This window comes from Trichosurus vulpecula, chromosome 9 (genome assembly GCF_011100635.1).
Source record: "Trichosurus vulpecula isolate mTriVul1 chromosome 9, mTriVul1.pri, whole genome shotgun sequence".
NCBI classification, from domain to species: domain Eukaryota; kingdom Metazoa; phylum Chordata; class Mammalia; order Diprotodontia; family Phalangeridae; genus Trichosurus; species Trichosurus vulpecula.
Genome location: NC_050581.1, coordinates 88,734,581 through 88,751,520, shown reverse-complemented (window position 1 = coordinate 88,751,520; position 16,940 = coordinate 88,734,581). Strand labels below are relative to the sequence as shown.

Genomic DNA, 16,940 nt, shown 5'->3' with positions numbered 1-16,940 from the left:
TATGACATTGAACTTCCTTGCAATTAAATTCTATGGGTCTGTGCTGCCGGTTCCCATAACAAAGGGTCATTTTAATCATCCTGCAAGTTGTGGTGCATTAATCTGTATAATAGTTTGATAAAGAACATTTATTAATTCAGAAATATTTGGGTCAGGATGGGTTGTTTCCCACTTTTTTACTGACATAATTGAGACCACATTGTAGAATTAATGGTGGAAGAAATAAGATATGCATTGACTGGAAAATGAAAATTATTTCTGATAAAGAACCCAAGCCCTTGATATATCTTTTGGAAGTACCTCCAATACATCAAGTAACTATTGTAGAGGGGAACGAATGAGTAGTAAGCGATGTTCTCGCTTTATGCTTACTCATCTACTTTCTGATCCCTCCAGACTGTTTTTTTTAACTGTGGATAATATAAAAGCTTTGTCGTAATTTCATCGTGCCACTTGGCACTGCCAAATATGACAAAGCGTGCTACTCAGATGAAAGTCTTAAATATGTTTGACCGAGTAATTTTTTTAAAAGCCTGTAATTCAATTTGTTGGAAACCCCTCAAATGAGAGAATGGTGGCCTAAGGGAATTTCCGCAGCTATGACTCATACCTATGCCTATAAAAATTGAAGGATGGTTCTGAAGGAGAATTACTCCCAACATTATCTTCTAGTTTGTACCATTCTGTTTAGGGGGCCTCCCAAAGTGATAAATTCCATGAACACAATTCCTGCTATCAAGGCCACTTCAGCCATATCCATTATCACCAATACAAAAATGAGAGTATTAGTTATATTTATTGATAGTAGCTCACATCTATGTAGTATTTTAAGGCTTAAAAGGTATTTTCATCTCAGTATCCTCTGGGGTAGGTAATATAAGGATTATCTTCTCCACTTTACAAATAAGGAAACTGAGGCCAGAAATGCAGTCAATACCAGAAAGGAAGATAAAGGTAATTTAGTCCACTTACCTCATTTATAGATGAGGAAACTGGGGCCCAGAAGAGTAAAGTGGATTGCCAAAAAAAAAAAAAAAGAAAAATTATACAGCAAATGGCTGACCCAGGATTCAAACCAAAGTTATAATTACCAGTGGACCACACTAGCTCCTCTAGTTGTTCAGGGTGATGTGATGGAAGTTAAGACTTGATCATAGGTAAAGAGACAACCCAAACAATGTCATGTGATCCTTGAGTTTAATTGTATATTACCGATTTGTTAATGAGATGATGGGGCCAATTTGTGATTGTAACAATAGTGTAGTTGTCATTTGCTGCAACTGAAACTCGTTTTCATGATTTGGAGTATTAACAGGAAGCATTCCAACCAAATAAATGCAAACTAAAGGGGTTCCATTTGTGACCTGAATGGTTACTTTTCCGGGATGGTGCACATTTGCTGTACCATGCAGACCAGAACAATTCAAACATCTCAAATACCGAGGAGTTTAGAAAGTAACTCCTGGGAATGATAGCAATATGGATGAATTATGATAACATCCTACCTCAAAAATATGAATGAAATCAAGGGTACATTCAGAGTTTGATCAGTGAGGTAGAAGTGGTATGCTGATATATTCACACAAACTACTGTTATTTGTACTTGATTAACCAACTTTCAAAGGGATACATATCTGACCAATAGTCTGTTTGCTTTTATCACATTTAGTGACTGCTGACATTTACATTACATCTATGCTGACCTTTTTCCAGATTCCCCAAAAGCAACATTTCCTCTAGCATTTGAGGTCAGTTTTTAAAAAAAGGACTTTTAAAGTTGTCCGTATGAACACCTACATCTTTAAAAGAAAAATAACCTAACCTAACCTTGTAGATATAGGACACATATACAAATTATCAAATATTTCTTAGTACAAGCTCAAGATAAGTAGAATTTAAGGCATTCTACTCCTGAGGATATCTCTTTACTTGGAGATTAGTTGAAGAATTTAATAAAATTCCACAACGCGATTTTTTTTCTTGTTTTACAAAATAAATCAAACTTTTGACCAGAAAGGTTACATTTGATATCAAGGTTGATCCACATGATTTAGTTATTTTTTCAGTTCTATTATATATCTATCTATATGTATATCTATATATATATATCTACATATTTATATATCTCTATCTATATATATCTAATGTTTTCTATACGTAATTAAAGAATCTTAGTTGTGCACTGGGGGCTATAAAGTATCTTAGAGTGCATTTAGTCAAATACATTTATTTAATAGATGGGGAAACTGAGATCTGGTGTGTGCTAAGGTGAGAACAAGGAGGAAGGAATGGGACATGACATGCTAAAAGTCATTAGACTAGTTTGTTGCAAAAGAGATTTCCTGCTCAGATCTCCTGGCTTCTATTCCTGATACTCTTTTAAACTGTGAATTAATTTATGAAATGAGTCAATCATGTTGCCTCATTCTTTTACCATGATGGCAGTGGGAAGTGAGGTTGCCCTCCTGCTTTAAAAAGGCACAGAGAGTACAGAGATAAGCCAAGCAGTGAGAAGGGGTTCTGAGGCAGACAACCTGGAGTCAGAGATGAGGCGGTAGGTGAAGGTAGGCAGTGTGAGGAAGAGGATGGGGAGAGAGACAGGCACAAGGAATCACTCTCACGATCACAGATTACAGTTGAGAGCATTTGGCAGCATGGACATAAATGAAGATGGAAGATGCTTGGGGTCAAGAGATTGAGGTCTCACATTGGTAGGGCTCTTGTGGAGGAACAGACTAATTCTTGTCTGTGCCACCTCGTGGTTAGTTCATTGACGTATCCAAATAATCTCAAAGTTGTTGGTAAAACTTTAAAGTTAGCATATCCACAGTATCTCAGAGTTATCTAGTGTTCTGCTGCTCTTACTGCAGATTTCTGGAATTTGTCTGAGATTTACATATTGTAGGACCAAAAGGCCCTGACAGCAGAGTCTGGATGTCTTCCCCTGATTCAGCATATATGTGATTTTTGATTAATATACGATACAATTTGTAAATTACTCTCCTTTGATCTTTGGGAAGGTCTGTGCATGAATTCTAGGTTCCCTTTTGCAATCTTACTTCCTACTATTGCTTGATAACCAGCTACTTATAAACTGGCTTATTGTATTGACTACAAAGGGGTGGTGGTGGTCAAGGGGAGCCAAACAAGATACAATTTTAACAGATCTTTCTTTTATAACATAAGTTCATAGATTTAAATATGGAAAGGCCATTAAAGGCTATCTAGTTCAACTCCCTTATTTTACAGAAGAGGGAACTGAGGCCAGAAGAGGTTGAATGATTTGACTAAGTTCATGCAGGCAATAATATTGTCAGATATTACAAAAGGTATTGTAGGTAGAATGTAAGTTTTTTTATATATCTTTTTTCTCTATTTCATTAAATCCAAATAACCAAGAAAATATTAGAGTATCCAAAATAAAGCTTTGTTCAAAGATAATCATTATATAAACATACTTCTTTGCCATTGTGATAGCGTGTCCTTGAAATTTTAGTTAAACATCTCCCACTCATTTATGTGTTTCTAAGTAGCTCAGAGTAAACATGACCCTTTAAGGCTTTGAGGTAGCTGCCTGGTGAATTTGGTAATCAGCAGAGGTGGGGGAAAGATCCATACTCAACCACTAGAATCTTGAAGAAACTATAATTGCAGCTTACGATTGTGAGTGTGTATTATGATAAAAATATTTCATAAGAATTATCTCTAGTCATTTTTATACTGATGTTTATCTTGTCTCAGAAATTTCCTTCTAATTTTTTAGCTGTAAATATGCCTTCCTCCTTCTACTGTGTTAGCTTCACTTGTGTAGTAAAAAGCCGAGTTAGTTGCCTACCTGGCTATGGAATGGTTCTGCATCTTTATCCTTCAAGTATGATGTTGGTCCAGTTTGTCCAAGAGAAGACAAAGAGTAGGTGGAAGGAAATCTCAAGCCATCAGTCAGTGCAAGGGAAGGCTAAGGACCTTTTTCTGATCAAGAATATATTCACCATTGTTATAATAAGTGGATTTTGTTCTTTTCCATTAAAAAATGAGGGCTAGTACAATGTGAATCTGAGATTTGCTGATCAAGATGAACGTAACTTTCCGTTCATATAGAATACCCTTGGAGATAAGTACAGAAGAGCTACTAACCTGTTTTACCAAAACAAGATACCATTTAACTTCAGATAATGTACCCTTTTCTCCTTAGACACTAAAATTAATATAATCAACATTATTTGCACTAGTCCAAGCTTAAATTATTTCTGTCTTAAAGTGTATCAAATCAAGCCACATGGGTGATCGAAGTGTGTGATCAAAAGTTTGTAAGCATTAGGCTGGTTTCTGTTTACCAGCTGAATAGTACAGCCTACTGGGTAGTGGGGTGAGATGGGCCTGGAAGTGGGCAGAATTTTAACCAAACCCTACCTCTGGCACCTTGTGGTTATCATACTAACCTCTTCGAATCTATTTCCTAATCATGAAATGTGAATTAGAATTCCTCTAGAAGCTACCTCATAGAGTGATTGTAAGACTTAAATAAAATCATGTGTATAATAATGATAACAATAGGTAACATTTATATAACACCTACTATGTGCTAGGCGCTGTTCTAGGTGCTTTACAAATATTGTCCCATTGGATCCTTACCACTACCCTGGGAGGTAGGTACTGTTATTATTCCCATTTTATAGATGAGAAAATTGAGACAAACAGAGATTAAGTGGCTTACCCAGGATCACACAGCTAGTAAATATCTGAGGCTGGATTTGAACTCGGGTCTTCCTGACTCTAGGCCCAGCACTCTATCTACTGTGACACCTAGCTACCTTATTTAAAGTGCTTTGTGAACCTTAAAGCTCTCTATAAATATCAGTGAGGAGGAGGAAGAATGTAGTACATTATTAAACTTCATATGGTATCAGGATCCAGTAGAAAGTTCTATAGAATCCAAATACATTAGCCCTGGGAAGGATCCTAGAAGTCATATAATTTAACCCTCTCCCCTTTTGACGAATGAGGAAATTGAGGCTTAGAAGAAAATCAAGACATTTGATCTAAACTTTATCAAGACTACTTTCTTTGTATTAGTTATGGTTCTTATCCATCTTTGGATCAATGCTTGTAATTATGGAAGTCCAGAACATATTACATAATATATTGCAGAGCACTTACAGTAATTGAGCATATGATGGTCTTATGAATATTCAAAACAACATATGATCCAAAAATAGTTATTTGTTACTCTTAGAATAAAATGTACCCCCTCTTCATCCCAGAAACGATTATCGTATTTTCATTTGCTGATATATACCAGATAGAAGGAGGAGTAGCTATACCAGGAATGTTATATGTCAGGGAGAAACTGATTTGGGATTGAAATATGAATAACCTCCTAAATGGTTAATTTAAAACTTGACCTACCTGCAAAATCATGAAATGCGAGGCACCATCTATTTACATATTTATAAATAACATATCGATTTCACATGCACAAATAAAAATATTCAGCCATTTTATGTTGGTACTGGGGGAAATTCTGCTCAATCTGTAAAGTGCCTTTTGCCAGAACATAAGCGAAAGTATCACTCAAAGTACGTCTATAAAATCAAGTAATGCTTATGTTGACTAATTAAAATACAAGCATTGACATTACTGCTTAGTTAAGGAATTGTAGGATAGTAGAAAGAACAGGATCTTTGTTCAGATCTTGATGCTTGACTCTTATTTTCCATGTAAGGTTGTGTAAGTTGCTTCCCTTCTTTGAGCCTCAGTTTCTTTTTCTGGTAAACTTTCCTAACTCTAAATCCTATGTTCCCTGCAAGAAGATAATTTTCTTTATGTAAGTTTTAATGTGCTATTGACTTTTTCTTTGTAGAATTTTGTGAGTGAGGACAATGATATCATTTACTGCAAATTGACTTCTTTGATTGTGTTAATGTTATGAGCAATTTGATAGTAACCTCCAGTACCTCATTTTAACAAGAAAGGCAAGAAATGGAAAAACTGAGAGAACTGAGATTTAGTGATTCTGACATACTCAAAGAAATGCAGATAAATTGTATTTAGTTTGGTTTTGATCTTGAAATATATTTTCCTATTAAAGTGCCAATATTTTCTATTGTTGTTCTTTACATGTCTCTTTCTTTTCCTCCCTCCCCGCCCCCACCCCCAAAAAAAAGCTTCTTAAGGAGATATCTCGGAAACGCAGGAGCCTCCGTCATGAAAGAGAGGTTGAACTAAAGCCATATATTGCTGCTCATTTTGATGTTCTTCCTACTGAATTCACCCTGGGGGATGAAAAACATTATGGCGGCTTCACAAACAAGCAGCTCCAGAGTGGTCAAGAGTATGTCTTCTTTGTCTTGGCCGTCATGGAGCATGCAGAGTCGGTAAGATTACTGTGCTGTGGATTTTATTTCAATAAAGATGAGTGCAGTTTGACATTTAGGAAATGCCTACCCTGTTACAAACTACTGTGTTAAGTGCTAAAGATACAAAGAGTTCAAAAGAAAACAAAAAGGTCAAAATGCTCTAAAGGAAATTTTATTCTATTGGAAAAATGCACACATGCACAGCATATATGTATGTATGTATGTATGTATATGTGTATATACATATATATACACACATATATATACATATATGCACATATATATTATGTGCATACACATACAAAAATATACATATGTATATACATATATGCGCATATATACAAATGTATATATGCATATACAAATAGTATACACATATATCTATATGCAGATATAGATTTATTAATATGGATAATATGGACATAAATAAATCTAGTAATTTTAGGACAGAGAGAGGGAACTAATGCCCTGGGGGATCAAGAAAGACTTTCATCTTGAGAAGGGGATGGGTTTGGGAAGGCAAGAAAAAAAAAGAAATTTACAGTATAGTTTTATTGTATAGCAAGTACATAAAAAGTTTCCAGTTCCATGTGCAATATCTTTTTTTTCATTCTACTGTGTTATGGACATGCTTTTTTTATCCAATAAATTAAAAATAAATAAAAAAAATTTTAAAGAAAGGCTTTAAGTAGGATTTGACATCTAAGTTGGTTCTTTAAGGAAACTATTTTCAGCGCAGAACCATATCATCTTATAAATAAGGACTGTTTCATTTATTGAATTTGTATCCCCAATGAGACAGCTGGTGCCAAGGCACAAGGGTAGGAAATAGATGCCCAAGTTTAGGGAATGTCTAGAATGCAGAATTCTTGAAGGGGGGTACAGATTTTTTTTTAAGTATGGAAAAGTAGACTGGAGAGTAACTGTTAAGGACTTTAAATGCCAGGCTGATGAGTCTGTATATTTTCCTAGAGGCAATAGGAAGTTTCTGAAGATTTTTTTTAGCAGGATAGGTGTATATTCTGACTAGTGATCTGGGAAGGTTATTTGTGCAGTTCTGTGGAGATGGGATTGAAGAGTGGTGATGCTGGAAGCTAAGGAAATAAACTTGAGGGTTATTGTAGGAATCCAGATAGTCATCAATCCATCAACAATTATCTATTTAGCTCCTATTCAGTGTTAGGCACTGGGATACAAATCCCAGTTTTGGGTTCTTGACAAGATAATACGGCTATAGAGTGAGGATCTTGTGAGTAAAGAGAATGGGATAGAAATTTAACAGGACTTACTTCGCAGCTGGTTGAATATAGGAAAAGGGAAGGGAGAGAGAAGAGTCAAGATTTACTCCATGTTTGCTGAGATGAACTAGGAAGGATAGTTAGGGATCTACTCCTAATACAGAGGTGTTAGTTATTTAAATGTTAAGCTTGTTTTGGTAAGACTTTATTTTACTTAGGCAGCTTAGCATTACTTGACTTTAAAAATACATTTTGAGTAGTATTTTTATGTATGTTTTTAACAACTGGCACTGTACATAATGAGGAGAAGTTTTGCCCAACCACCATAAAAGTGATTGATATTTCATTTGTGCCTACTAAGTTATTTTTCTGTGGGTCACCTAGGAGGAGGCAACCAAAAGGCAGTTGATCATACATTTCTAGACATAGGAGAGAGGGAAAGTTCTGGATGCAAAGATTGCCAAGTCATCTTCAGATAGATGTTTATTAAACTCATAGAATGGAACCTGTTGAGATTACTTTAGATAGAGAATTTAAAGAGAGAAGAGAAAATGGTACAGCAGAGAGCTGTGGAGAATGTCCATATGAAGAGACAGAAGGTGCAGCTGCAAAGGAGAGTCAAACAACTAGAAGGAGAATTAGAGCAGTGCCAAAGAAACCAAGAGAGGAGAGAGTACCTAGATGGCCAATGGTGTAAAAAAAAGTACTTTAAAGTCAACACTGAGAAGAGACCATCAGATGAGATTTTCTGGGAAAACAGGAAAAAAACAGTTTCATTCAAGGGTTAGAATTCAGATTTCAAGAGTTTGAAGATTAGGAAGTGGCAGCAATGAATTTAGATGGCTTATTCTAGACTTTGGAGGGGAGGAGAGAAATAGATTCACCATCCTCAATAAGTATCTCTGGGCTCTTCTTGCTTATTTCCAATAAGGATCTAGCCTAAAAGGAATATACAAAATCTGTACTGTGATATGGTTATTTAGACCAATGCCAGAAACTTGTTATCTACAAAGAGGCAGTATGCTATAGCAGAAAGTGCACCATATTTGGTGTTAAGGAGCTCACTTTAAATCCTGACTCAATTACTTACAAGCCTTGTGACCTTAAGCAAGATTTCTCTTCTCTGGGCCTTTGTTTTCCCACCTGTAAAGTGAAGGAGTTGGACTAGATAAGTGGTGTCAAACTCAAATTGAAATGGACTTAGAAAACCATAAATTGACATTTAATTTGTATTTTCATTTATTTTTATTAAACATTTACCGGTTATATTTTAACCTGGTTTGGTCCTTCAGTTTGACATGGATGGATTACATAATTTCCAAGATCTCTTCCATCTTTAATATATATGAGGCTACAGTATAAGAAGATCCTTTTGGTGCTTTTGTTAATTATATTGGATAGATCCTATTAGATTCCCAATAAAATTGATTGTGTAAGGAGAAGACTACAGTTTATTCTATATACATATTTTTACCTGAATACATCTTTAGCTTAAAGAGAATATTCAGATCATATAATCACTATGTTGAACCTTCATAAATTGGAGATACGGGTTTATGAAATTACTGTGGGAGCTTAGGAAGATTGAGTTTCTCTTTAAGGATAACCCAAAATGAAGTTTGGAGGGATACAGTTTTTTTTCTTTTGGTTTTGGCTTTGAATTTGAAAGCACAATTGAGACAGTGATGCTTATTCCCAGAATTCATTGGAAGATCTGTCTAATGTGAGACAAGCACAGCCAACTTCTTTAATTATAGTAATTTACTTGTGACTCTATCGGTGGAATATAAGAAAGTTAGAAAATAATTCACTAAAAAGGAGAATTCCTTAGGTGATCTAAATAATGAGTTGTCTTCTCTTATGTAATTCATCTTGTTCTTATGTCCCTTCATGCTTGGGTTGCTTTAGCTGAATGTAATACTGTTTTGTTTTGTTTTTTTTTTAAATTAAGGAAAGACAGAAATAGGATAGAGAAAAAAACATGGTAGTTCACATTCAAATTTAGCATCTCATATTCTGGGTGGTAAGTTTTCTAATTGCTTCCTCAGTCTGCCAGGCACAGTAATTGGGTTCAGCCAGTCAGCTCCCCTTCCCCCCTCCAGTCCCTTTCAGTAATAGGAAACTTATCAAAGGATTCTCTATGTCAGATATTGGTGCTGAACTGTGGGGCTTCTTTTCAAGTGACTACAGAAATTCCCAAGTAGAAAAATGAAACCCAAAGGCAGCCTTTCTGCACAAGTTACCTCTCTGCACAGGGTGTCATCTGAAAAGAAAATGATCGGCTTCTTGGAATTTTTAATGTACAGGATAAACTTTCTACTTTGATGTAAAGGTAGTAAAGCAGAGCTTCAAGGGAGGGGAAATTTGGAAATCTTTTTATTTAAAAAAAACTACCTCATCTGAATTTGAAGAGATTTAAAAACACTGTTGGAATACATTGGAGAAATCACTCACAGAGGAATGCTGTCAGAAAATCACAGAAAAGGGGAGAAACTTAATCTCTTTTCCAGCCCAGCTCACAGCAGAGAAAGTTTCCTGTCTCTAATCTGAAATCATCATTGAATGATTTTTAAAATATTTCAAGTCAAGAGGTTATCCCTTCACTATGGAATCTGTCCCTTTTTTCTTGGATTTTCCCCACTCACCTTTCCATCAAAATAAGTCGATAAGTCATAATAAGCCAACATCATTTATTTCAAATATTTCTTAAGTGCCTTCCATGTAGCAAGATCATTACCTGAGAGGCCTGGTCTCTGACAAGTAGATAGGTATTCAACTGAGTGATGCTACTGGTATTAGTACTCATGCTCATACAGGCTTTTTTGGTCTTCCCAAAGTGCTCTCTGGTTGCCAGATGAATAAAGTCCTTAGCATCTCTATTGATAGATTAGTTAATTACCTGCAAACAAAAGAAATGAAGACACCAACATTCCTCAGTGTTCAGTCAGAAAATGTAAAGATTGTCAAGAATATCAGAAGGTTAAGGTATGATGAACAGAGGCTTGGAAAAAAGCTCGATAAAATTTTTGCTTTGTTTTTAATTTTTGTTTGCCTCAATCTTTCTTGATTTGGTTTTCATATGATCCAAATATGTCTTACAGAGAATTGTGCTGAGAGTTCCTGTAAAACCTCATCATACAGAGTTCTATGTGTTTATTGTCATTAAACTTTTAAAGTCTGTTCGTCAAGACTGAGGGTGACAGAGAATATAACACAAAAACCCACCATTCCTTAGAATCCTTAGTATGACTGTGGATAAGCCATTTGACATCTTTGGGCCTCAGTTTCCTCATCTGTAAAATGAGGGGTTTGGACTCATCCCCTCTGAAGCCTCTATTCATTCTAGGTCTATGATCCTATGATGTGACTTTGAATCACTACTCTCCAAATGAGTACTTTTGTGAGCACAGGCATCCCTTCACACCCCAGTGCCATAGTTCCTCATTTATACAATAAAGGGATTGAACTAAGTGGCCTGCAACATCTCTTCCACTCCTCAGATCTCTGCTCAGTGATTCGAGGACCCTGTTGGGAGTGGTATCTCAGAAATTAGGCTGCAAAGATCCCTGGCTTTATTGAGTCAGACCCTCTGTTCAAAACTCTCTCACTGGTACCCTCTATAATGATGGGCAAGACAAATTTACATTCTTTGAACCCCCAGTTTCTCTTCTGTAAAATTAGAAGGTTGAACTAGATGACTTACGCATTCCCTTTCAACTATCATTCTATGATCCACTGATCTTAAAAGGTTAGAAAAATAGCTTAGTTCTCCTTTCTATGCAGCTGAGGTGCTAACTAAACTTTCTCCTGGATGTACGGTCAGTCTTGACTAAAGAGTTTAATGCACTTGGGGCACCTTGGGATAGCTAGGTTGGTCTGGAAGGAAGGAAGAACCAAATTTGAACCTGGCCGTAGACATTTAATCACTGTTTGACCCCAGGCAAGTCACTTCACTTCAAGCGGCCTTAGCTTCCTCTTCTGTAAAATGGGGATAATAATAGCATCTGCCTCCCAGAGTCGATGTGAGAACCAAATAAGATAATAATTATAAAGTGCTTAGCTCAGTGCCTGGCACAGAGTAAGTACTATTTAAATGTTAGCTATTATTATTATCAGGCAATGAGCAAGAGCCTGTGCTGTCTTAGTAGACAACTGAATGAAAAGCTTACTATCATCTCTTAGAGCACCTTCCTGAACTCTCTGTTCTATCTAGCCCTACCCTACTCCAGCCCTTCTCAATTACCCTTCATATGGTATTCCTTATATGTCTGTACTTGGGTCTCGCCTAGTTCCCAGAGAATATGCTCAAAACCCAGCATTGACTTCTAGCAGAACACGTAAATATGATTTCATGACATAGTCAGCTGAACTCATTGGTTCCATTCCTTTCTGGTATCCATTCATTTTTTTTATCTTCTACCAACTTTCTTTATCTTCTCTATTCAGCTCTCTGGTCTTTTTTAGTTTTCTACTCATTTCACATAACCATGGGTAAGAGGCAATATAGGCAGAAAATATCAGTCAGCTTAAACAAGCAGATACCTGATGAATAAAGAACACAAGTCTAAATCTTGTCTTGGCTTATCTTACAGCTGTGGACATCAGTTAGCATGGATAAGCCCCACTTCCTTGTTTTGTGAAATATTGGTGTCATTTACATGATCCAAATAATTATATTATCTACCATGCTCTTTTTTTGTTGTTTTACCTGTATTTGTCTTGTCTCTCCAAGTTGATTACAGAGACTTTGAGGGACAAGAACTCAGTGTTGGACACATCATAATATCTTGCTTTTTTATGTGGTACTTTATGAGGTCATTTGACCTTGGGCCATTGTGAAGGAAAATGGTGTTATAAACCCATTTCATAGCTAAAGAAACTAAGGCTGGGAAACTTTAACTGACTCGTCTGAAGTCATAAAACCAGTCAACTATCGAGCTGGAAAATAAACTTCTATAAACTTAATGTCCTTGACACAAAATATACTACTGTCTTCCAGCCCACAGTAGATGTTTAATAAATACTTATTGACTCATTAATGACTGGTACTTCAGAGTTTTAAAAGATAGCATACATTATTGATTCTAGAACAACTTTAAAATAAACTCCATCATTGCAACAAATTATATTGTAAATGACATTTTTCCCATGGGGCCACCTTTTGGGAGTCTCAAAATGAACACAGTTAATTATTTAGGGGAAATAGCATTACTTGTCATCTAATTGCCAGCTTTACCTTGTCTTCTCCTTTACTCTTTTTGATCTGACTCTTTTCTAAGAAAATAAACTCTTTCTCCTCAGACCATGTATGCAACCAGCCCTTATTCAGATCCTGTTGTATCAATGGATCTCGATCCCCAGCCCATGACAGATGAAGAAGAAGGACTGATCTGGGTCGTAGGGCCTGTGCTTGCAGTTGTGTTTATCATTTGCATTGTCATAGCTATCCTCCTCTACAAAAGGTAAGCTTGCCTCATAATTCTGTTGATGTGATATGCACTGGTGGGGAGGGGTAGGGCACAGAGAATACTTACAGTTCCTTGATAACTGTTGTATCCTCATTGTATGATTTATGTTAATAGAAATATTTTCAGGAAACCCCCCAAAATATTTGATGCATTAATTTCTACATAACAGGAAAAATATAGAGTATTCTATACAGAATCTTATATAGCAACCATTTTCAACTGACATTTACATTCATGGGATGTTTCCACCCCCAGAAGGAATCACAAACTAGTTTATTGTCCATCATGCCCAGATGATATTCTGCTTTCTTTTCCTGTCTCATGTATTTAAGCTTAACATTTCTGGGCAGCATTATCTAATAATGCCTAATTATAAGAGCAAATATGTATTTTATATGACTTGCCCAACTTTATACTCCATTTCCAATCTCTTTGTAAAATATAACTGCTATCTTGTACTGCATGTTTTATAGGCATTATAATCATTGACATTTTCCCCTACATAAATATTTTAAGATGAAAAGAATGGAAAAGCTTGGGTTCAAATAGTCAGACAAAAATGAACCCTGACTCTTCCAACATTTTTCTGACCTTTCCATTTTATTTATATCCCTTTAAAACTTGCTTCTTATCATTTATCCTATGTTCTCCATGAGTAGGAGAAGCATTTTCCGTTTTTTTTCTGTCATTAAGCTTCCTTTCCTTCAGTATCCTAATAATACTTCATGATCTCAACTTCCATTCTTATGCAGGTAATTGCTTATTTGGCTTATCATCACTGATTTTTGCCTTTTTTCCAATTTTGTTCACTTTCTGCTTTTACATCATCTTTCTGGATGCCTTTTCCACCCTGCTGCCCATCAGTATGGTAGAGAAAGTCATCATTTTCCCCCTAACTCTGTAGTATCTCCCAACTCTGCTATTAATTCCACTGTATTCCTCCCACCTGCTTTCCCACTTTTGTATCTTCTCCCCAACCTCTTGAATGCCACTAAATCCTATAATGTCATCCTTTAGAGAAACTCTAGAGTTCATCCATTCTCTCAATCCATCACAGATTCTTCACATTAATCTTTTTTACTCTTGGATCACTTTAAACACCTGTGCTTTTATTCACCTCTCTTTGCAGGGAAGACCCATCCATTCTGGATGTGCCTGACAAAATCATCTTTTTTCATCACTTTTTTCATCCATTTCCTTCCATTCAGCCCTTCTAAAACAGATTTAAACCTCTTGACACTGGCCTCTCCCCTACTCCTTACTTAGCCATATCTTTTTCATTGTTTCTTTGTCCTCCTCATGCATTCCCTCCCTGCATTAGTTCAACATGTTTCTCCTACTCTGTTTTGTAAATGTTCATTTATGGTGTTAACCATGTTCCTGAAATAATCTCGCCCTTTTTGTTCTCCCTGCTTGCTTCCTTTCTTCATGAAAACTCCCCTAAAATAATCCTTTTCTCATACTTCCTCAGTTTCTCTCATATGCGAGAAGATGGGGGAAGAAATTTAGTAAGAAAGTTTTCAATTCTCACTCATCACATGGTCTTGTTATCTCCCTAACACTTAACTGTATTTCTTTGGTTTATGTTTTGCTGCCAAGAGCAGATTGTTTGGGGCATAAGGAATGAGTCAGTGAAAGAACCCCACTCTAATCAATGGTTTCAAACATTTTCCTTGCTCAAATCCTTCTCTGCTGTGTCCATTAAGGGCTATGACTGACCAGTTTTCATGCAACACCTCCTTGCTGTCCCACTGCCACCTCTGCTATATGGGATAATAAACAAACATGGAAATATTCCCAAAACAAATAGTGACATGGAGGTGAAAGAAAGACCAAAGGGTCTAGCCTAGCTCCTGAATGATACTTGAGAACTGGCCAGACTTTTCCAAATAAGAATTTTGTGACCATTCCTATGTTTACACAGCACTAATTATTGGATGAGAATTTAATTTTTAAAAAAGCAGATTTCTAATTGCTCTCATGGGTTATTTTAACTTAAGTGACCACATCCCAACTCCTGTAGTAATCAGAGTGAGTCAGTTAAATTCCTAGCATATACTACAGGCCGTTTTAGTCTATCTGAAACAAATGAAACACTTTTATCTAAATATGATGATTTCTTTCAATATTATTAATAATAATTTATAGGTTTATTACACTATGTGCTTTATACAGCATTTTCCTCAAAACACTCCTTTTGGGGTGCATAGTAGCTATATTAAATCTTTATTTCATGGGTGTCGATGCTGAGGTTCAGAGAGGTTGCTGCTTACCCATGGTCACAAAACTACTGAGAATTAGAGCTGGGATTCAAACCTAGGTCTTCTGACTCTAGGCCCAGGGCTCTCTTCTTCAAGTAGTCATGATTTCCCAGGTGCGTAGAGCACAGTGAAATTTCTTTGTAGGTGTTTTTGTGGAGTAGACCCAGACAAATCCATTACCAGATGGTGAAACTAATAGTGTTTAATCTCTCTTAGTTCAACTAGGCTGATTCACTCATAGAACATTGCTAACTTTAGAAAGATTCAAACGCTTTTTCCCCTAAAGGGAAAAAAAGAGTATGTTATGTATTCCTGGGGGGAAAAGTTTCAATGCTACTTTTACCTAGTCCTAAGAAAAGCCTCCTAAGGAGGACTCATTTTTAGGTTTCCGTTTTGAAGTACCTACATATTAAAACATAGAGGTATTTTGCAATATATGAATGAGAAGCTATGGGGAAATGCAGACGTTACACTTTGCACACTGAAACACACAAACCCTAACTGAAAATGCACATACTAGTGGCTTACAAAGTATTTCTGAAGTAGAAATACTTGCCTCAGCAATAAAGATTTGATTTGAAATTACTGACTTGAAATTCAAGTAGGTATAATGATGCCCCTTGGGGTCATTATCATGGAGCAGTGCAGGAGAAATTTGGCTGAGTCCCATCAGTGGTGCTTTTTAATGACTACATTCTCAGCCAAATGCATTCTTTCAAAAGTCATGGCTGCTTTTGTCAGTTGTCACTCACTTCATTACATGGATCATTGGAAATGATTTGCAGTTTTTATTTCTCCAAGTACCGTTCTCTTACAAAGATGCTGCTGCTGACCCACTACCAACAAGAAATGAGTTTTAAGTTGTTTTTTTTTTCTTACACCTTATCTCATCACTTTCTCATGCCATCCACCAGCACATATTTGTTGTAGAGATGTATTAAATAAGGGATATAGTACATGGACATGGCACAAAACTACTAAGTAACATAGTGATTAAACTACAGAATTTCAATTTCAAACCACAAATATTACAAGCAGACAAGAGGAAAAACCTTTAGCCATGAAGGAAAATTTTGATGTGTATATACGTGTATATATATATGTATGTATATATGTATGTATAATCACAATGGCAAGACTCAACTCCTCCAATAACTATAAATCTGAAAAATATTATTCCACAATGGTTGAGGCATATTTGATGTGAAAAAAGAGAATAGATAGTGATGAAAAATGCAGAAAAGGGACACTGAGTTACAAACAATTGCAACATCTGAATAGTAAGAGAACAATAGTAGTAATCATAATTTTAGGGTAAATGATGCTCATTCCTATTCTAATGTTTCTTGTGTAATATAAACAAGAGGGATAAGTAAATAGACTCATGGATTTGAATTCTTTGAATATTTTCCCAGCTTCAGCACTGTTTGTGACCATAGGGAAATTATTAATTCTTTTTGTTCATTAAATGGATTGATAACACACCCCTTACCCACCTCCTAGAAATTTTTTTTTGGTTTTTGTTCTCAATGTTTTGAGATCCTTGGAGGGAAATGCTGTATAAATGTTACATTTACACAGGAAAACTTTCTTATGAAATCCCTCACATAGAACCTT

General features: G+C 36.0%; 1 protein-coding gene across 8 annotated transcripts in view; it reads left to right on the top strand.

The window, feature by feature from the left end:
- Positions 1-16,940, top strand: part of PTPRD (protein tyrosine phosphatase receptor type D) — a 220,386-nt gene that overhangs the window by 58,397 nt on the left and 145,049 nt on the right. For all 8 annotated transcript variants that reach the window (XM_036737982.1, XM_036737977.1, XM_036737980.1 and 5 more), the window contains 2 exons: positions 6,165-6,374; positions 12,896-13,056. In XM_036737982.1, coding sequence (XP_036593877.1) covers positions 6,165-6,374; positions 12,896-13,056 — 371 coding nt within the window. The remainder of the gene's footprint in view (positions 1-6,164; positions 6,375-12,895; positions 13,057-16,940) is intronic.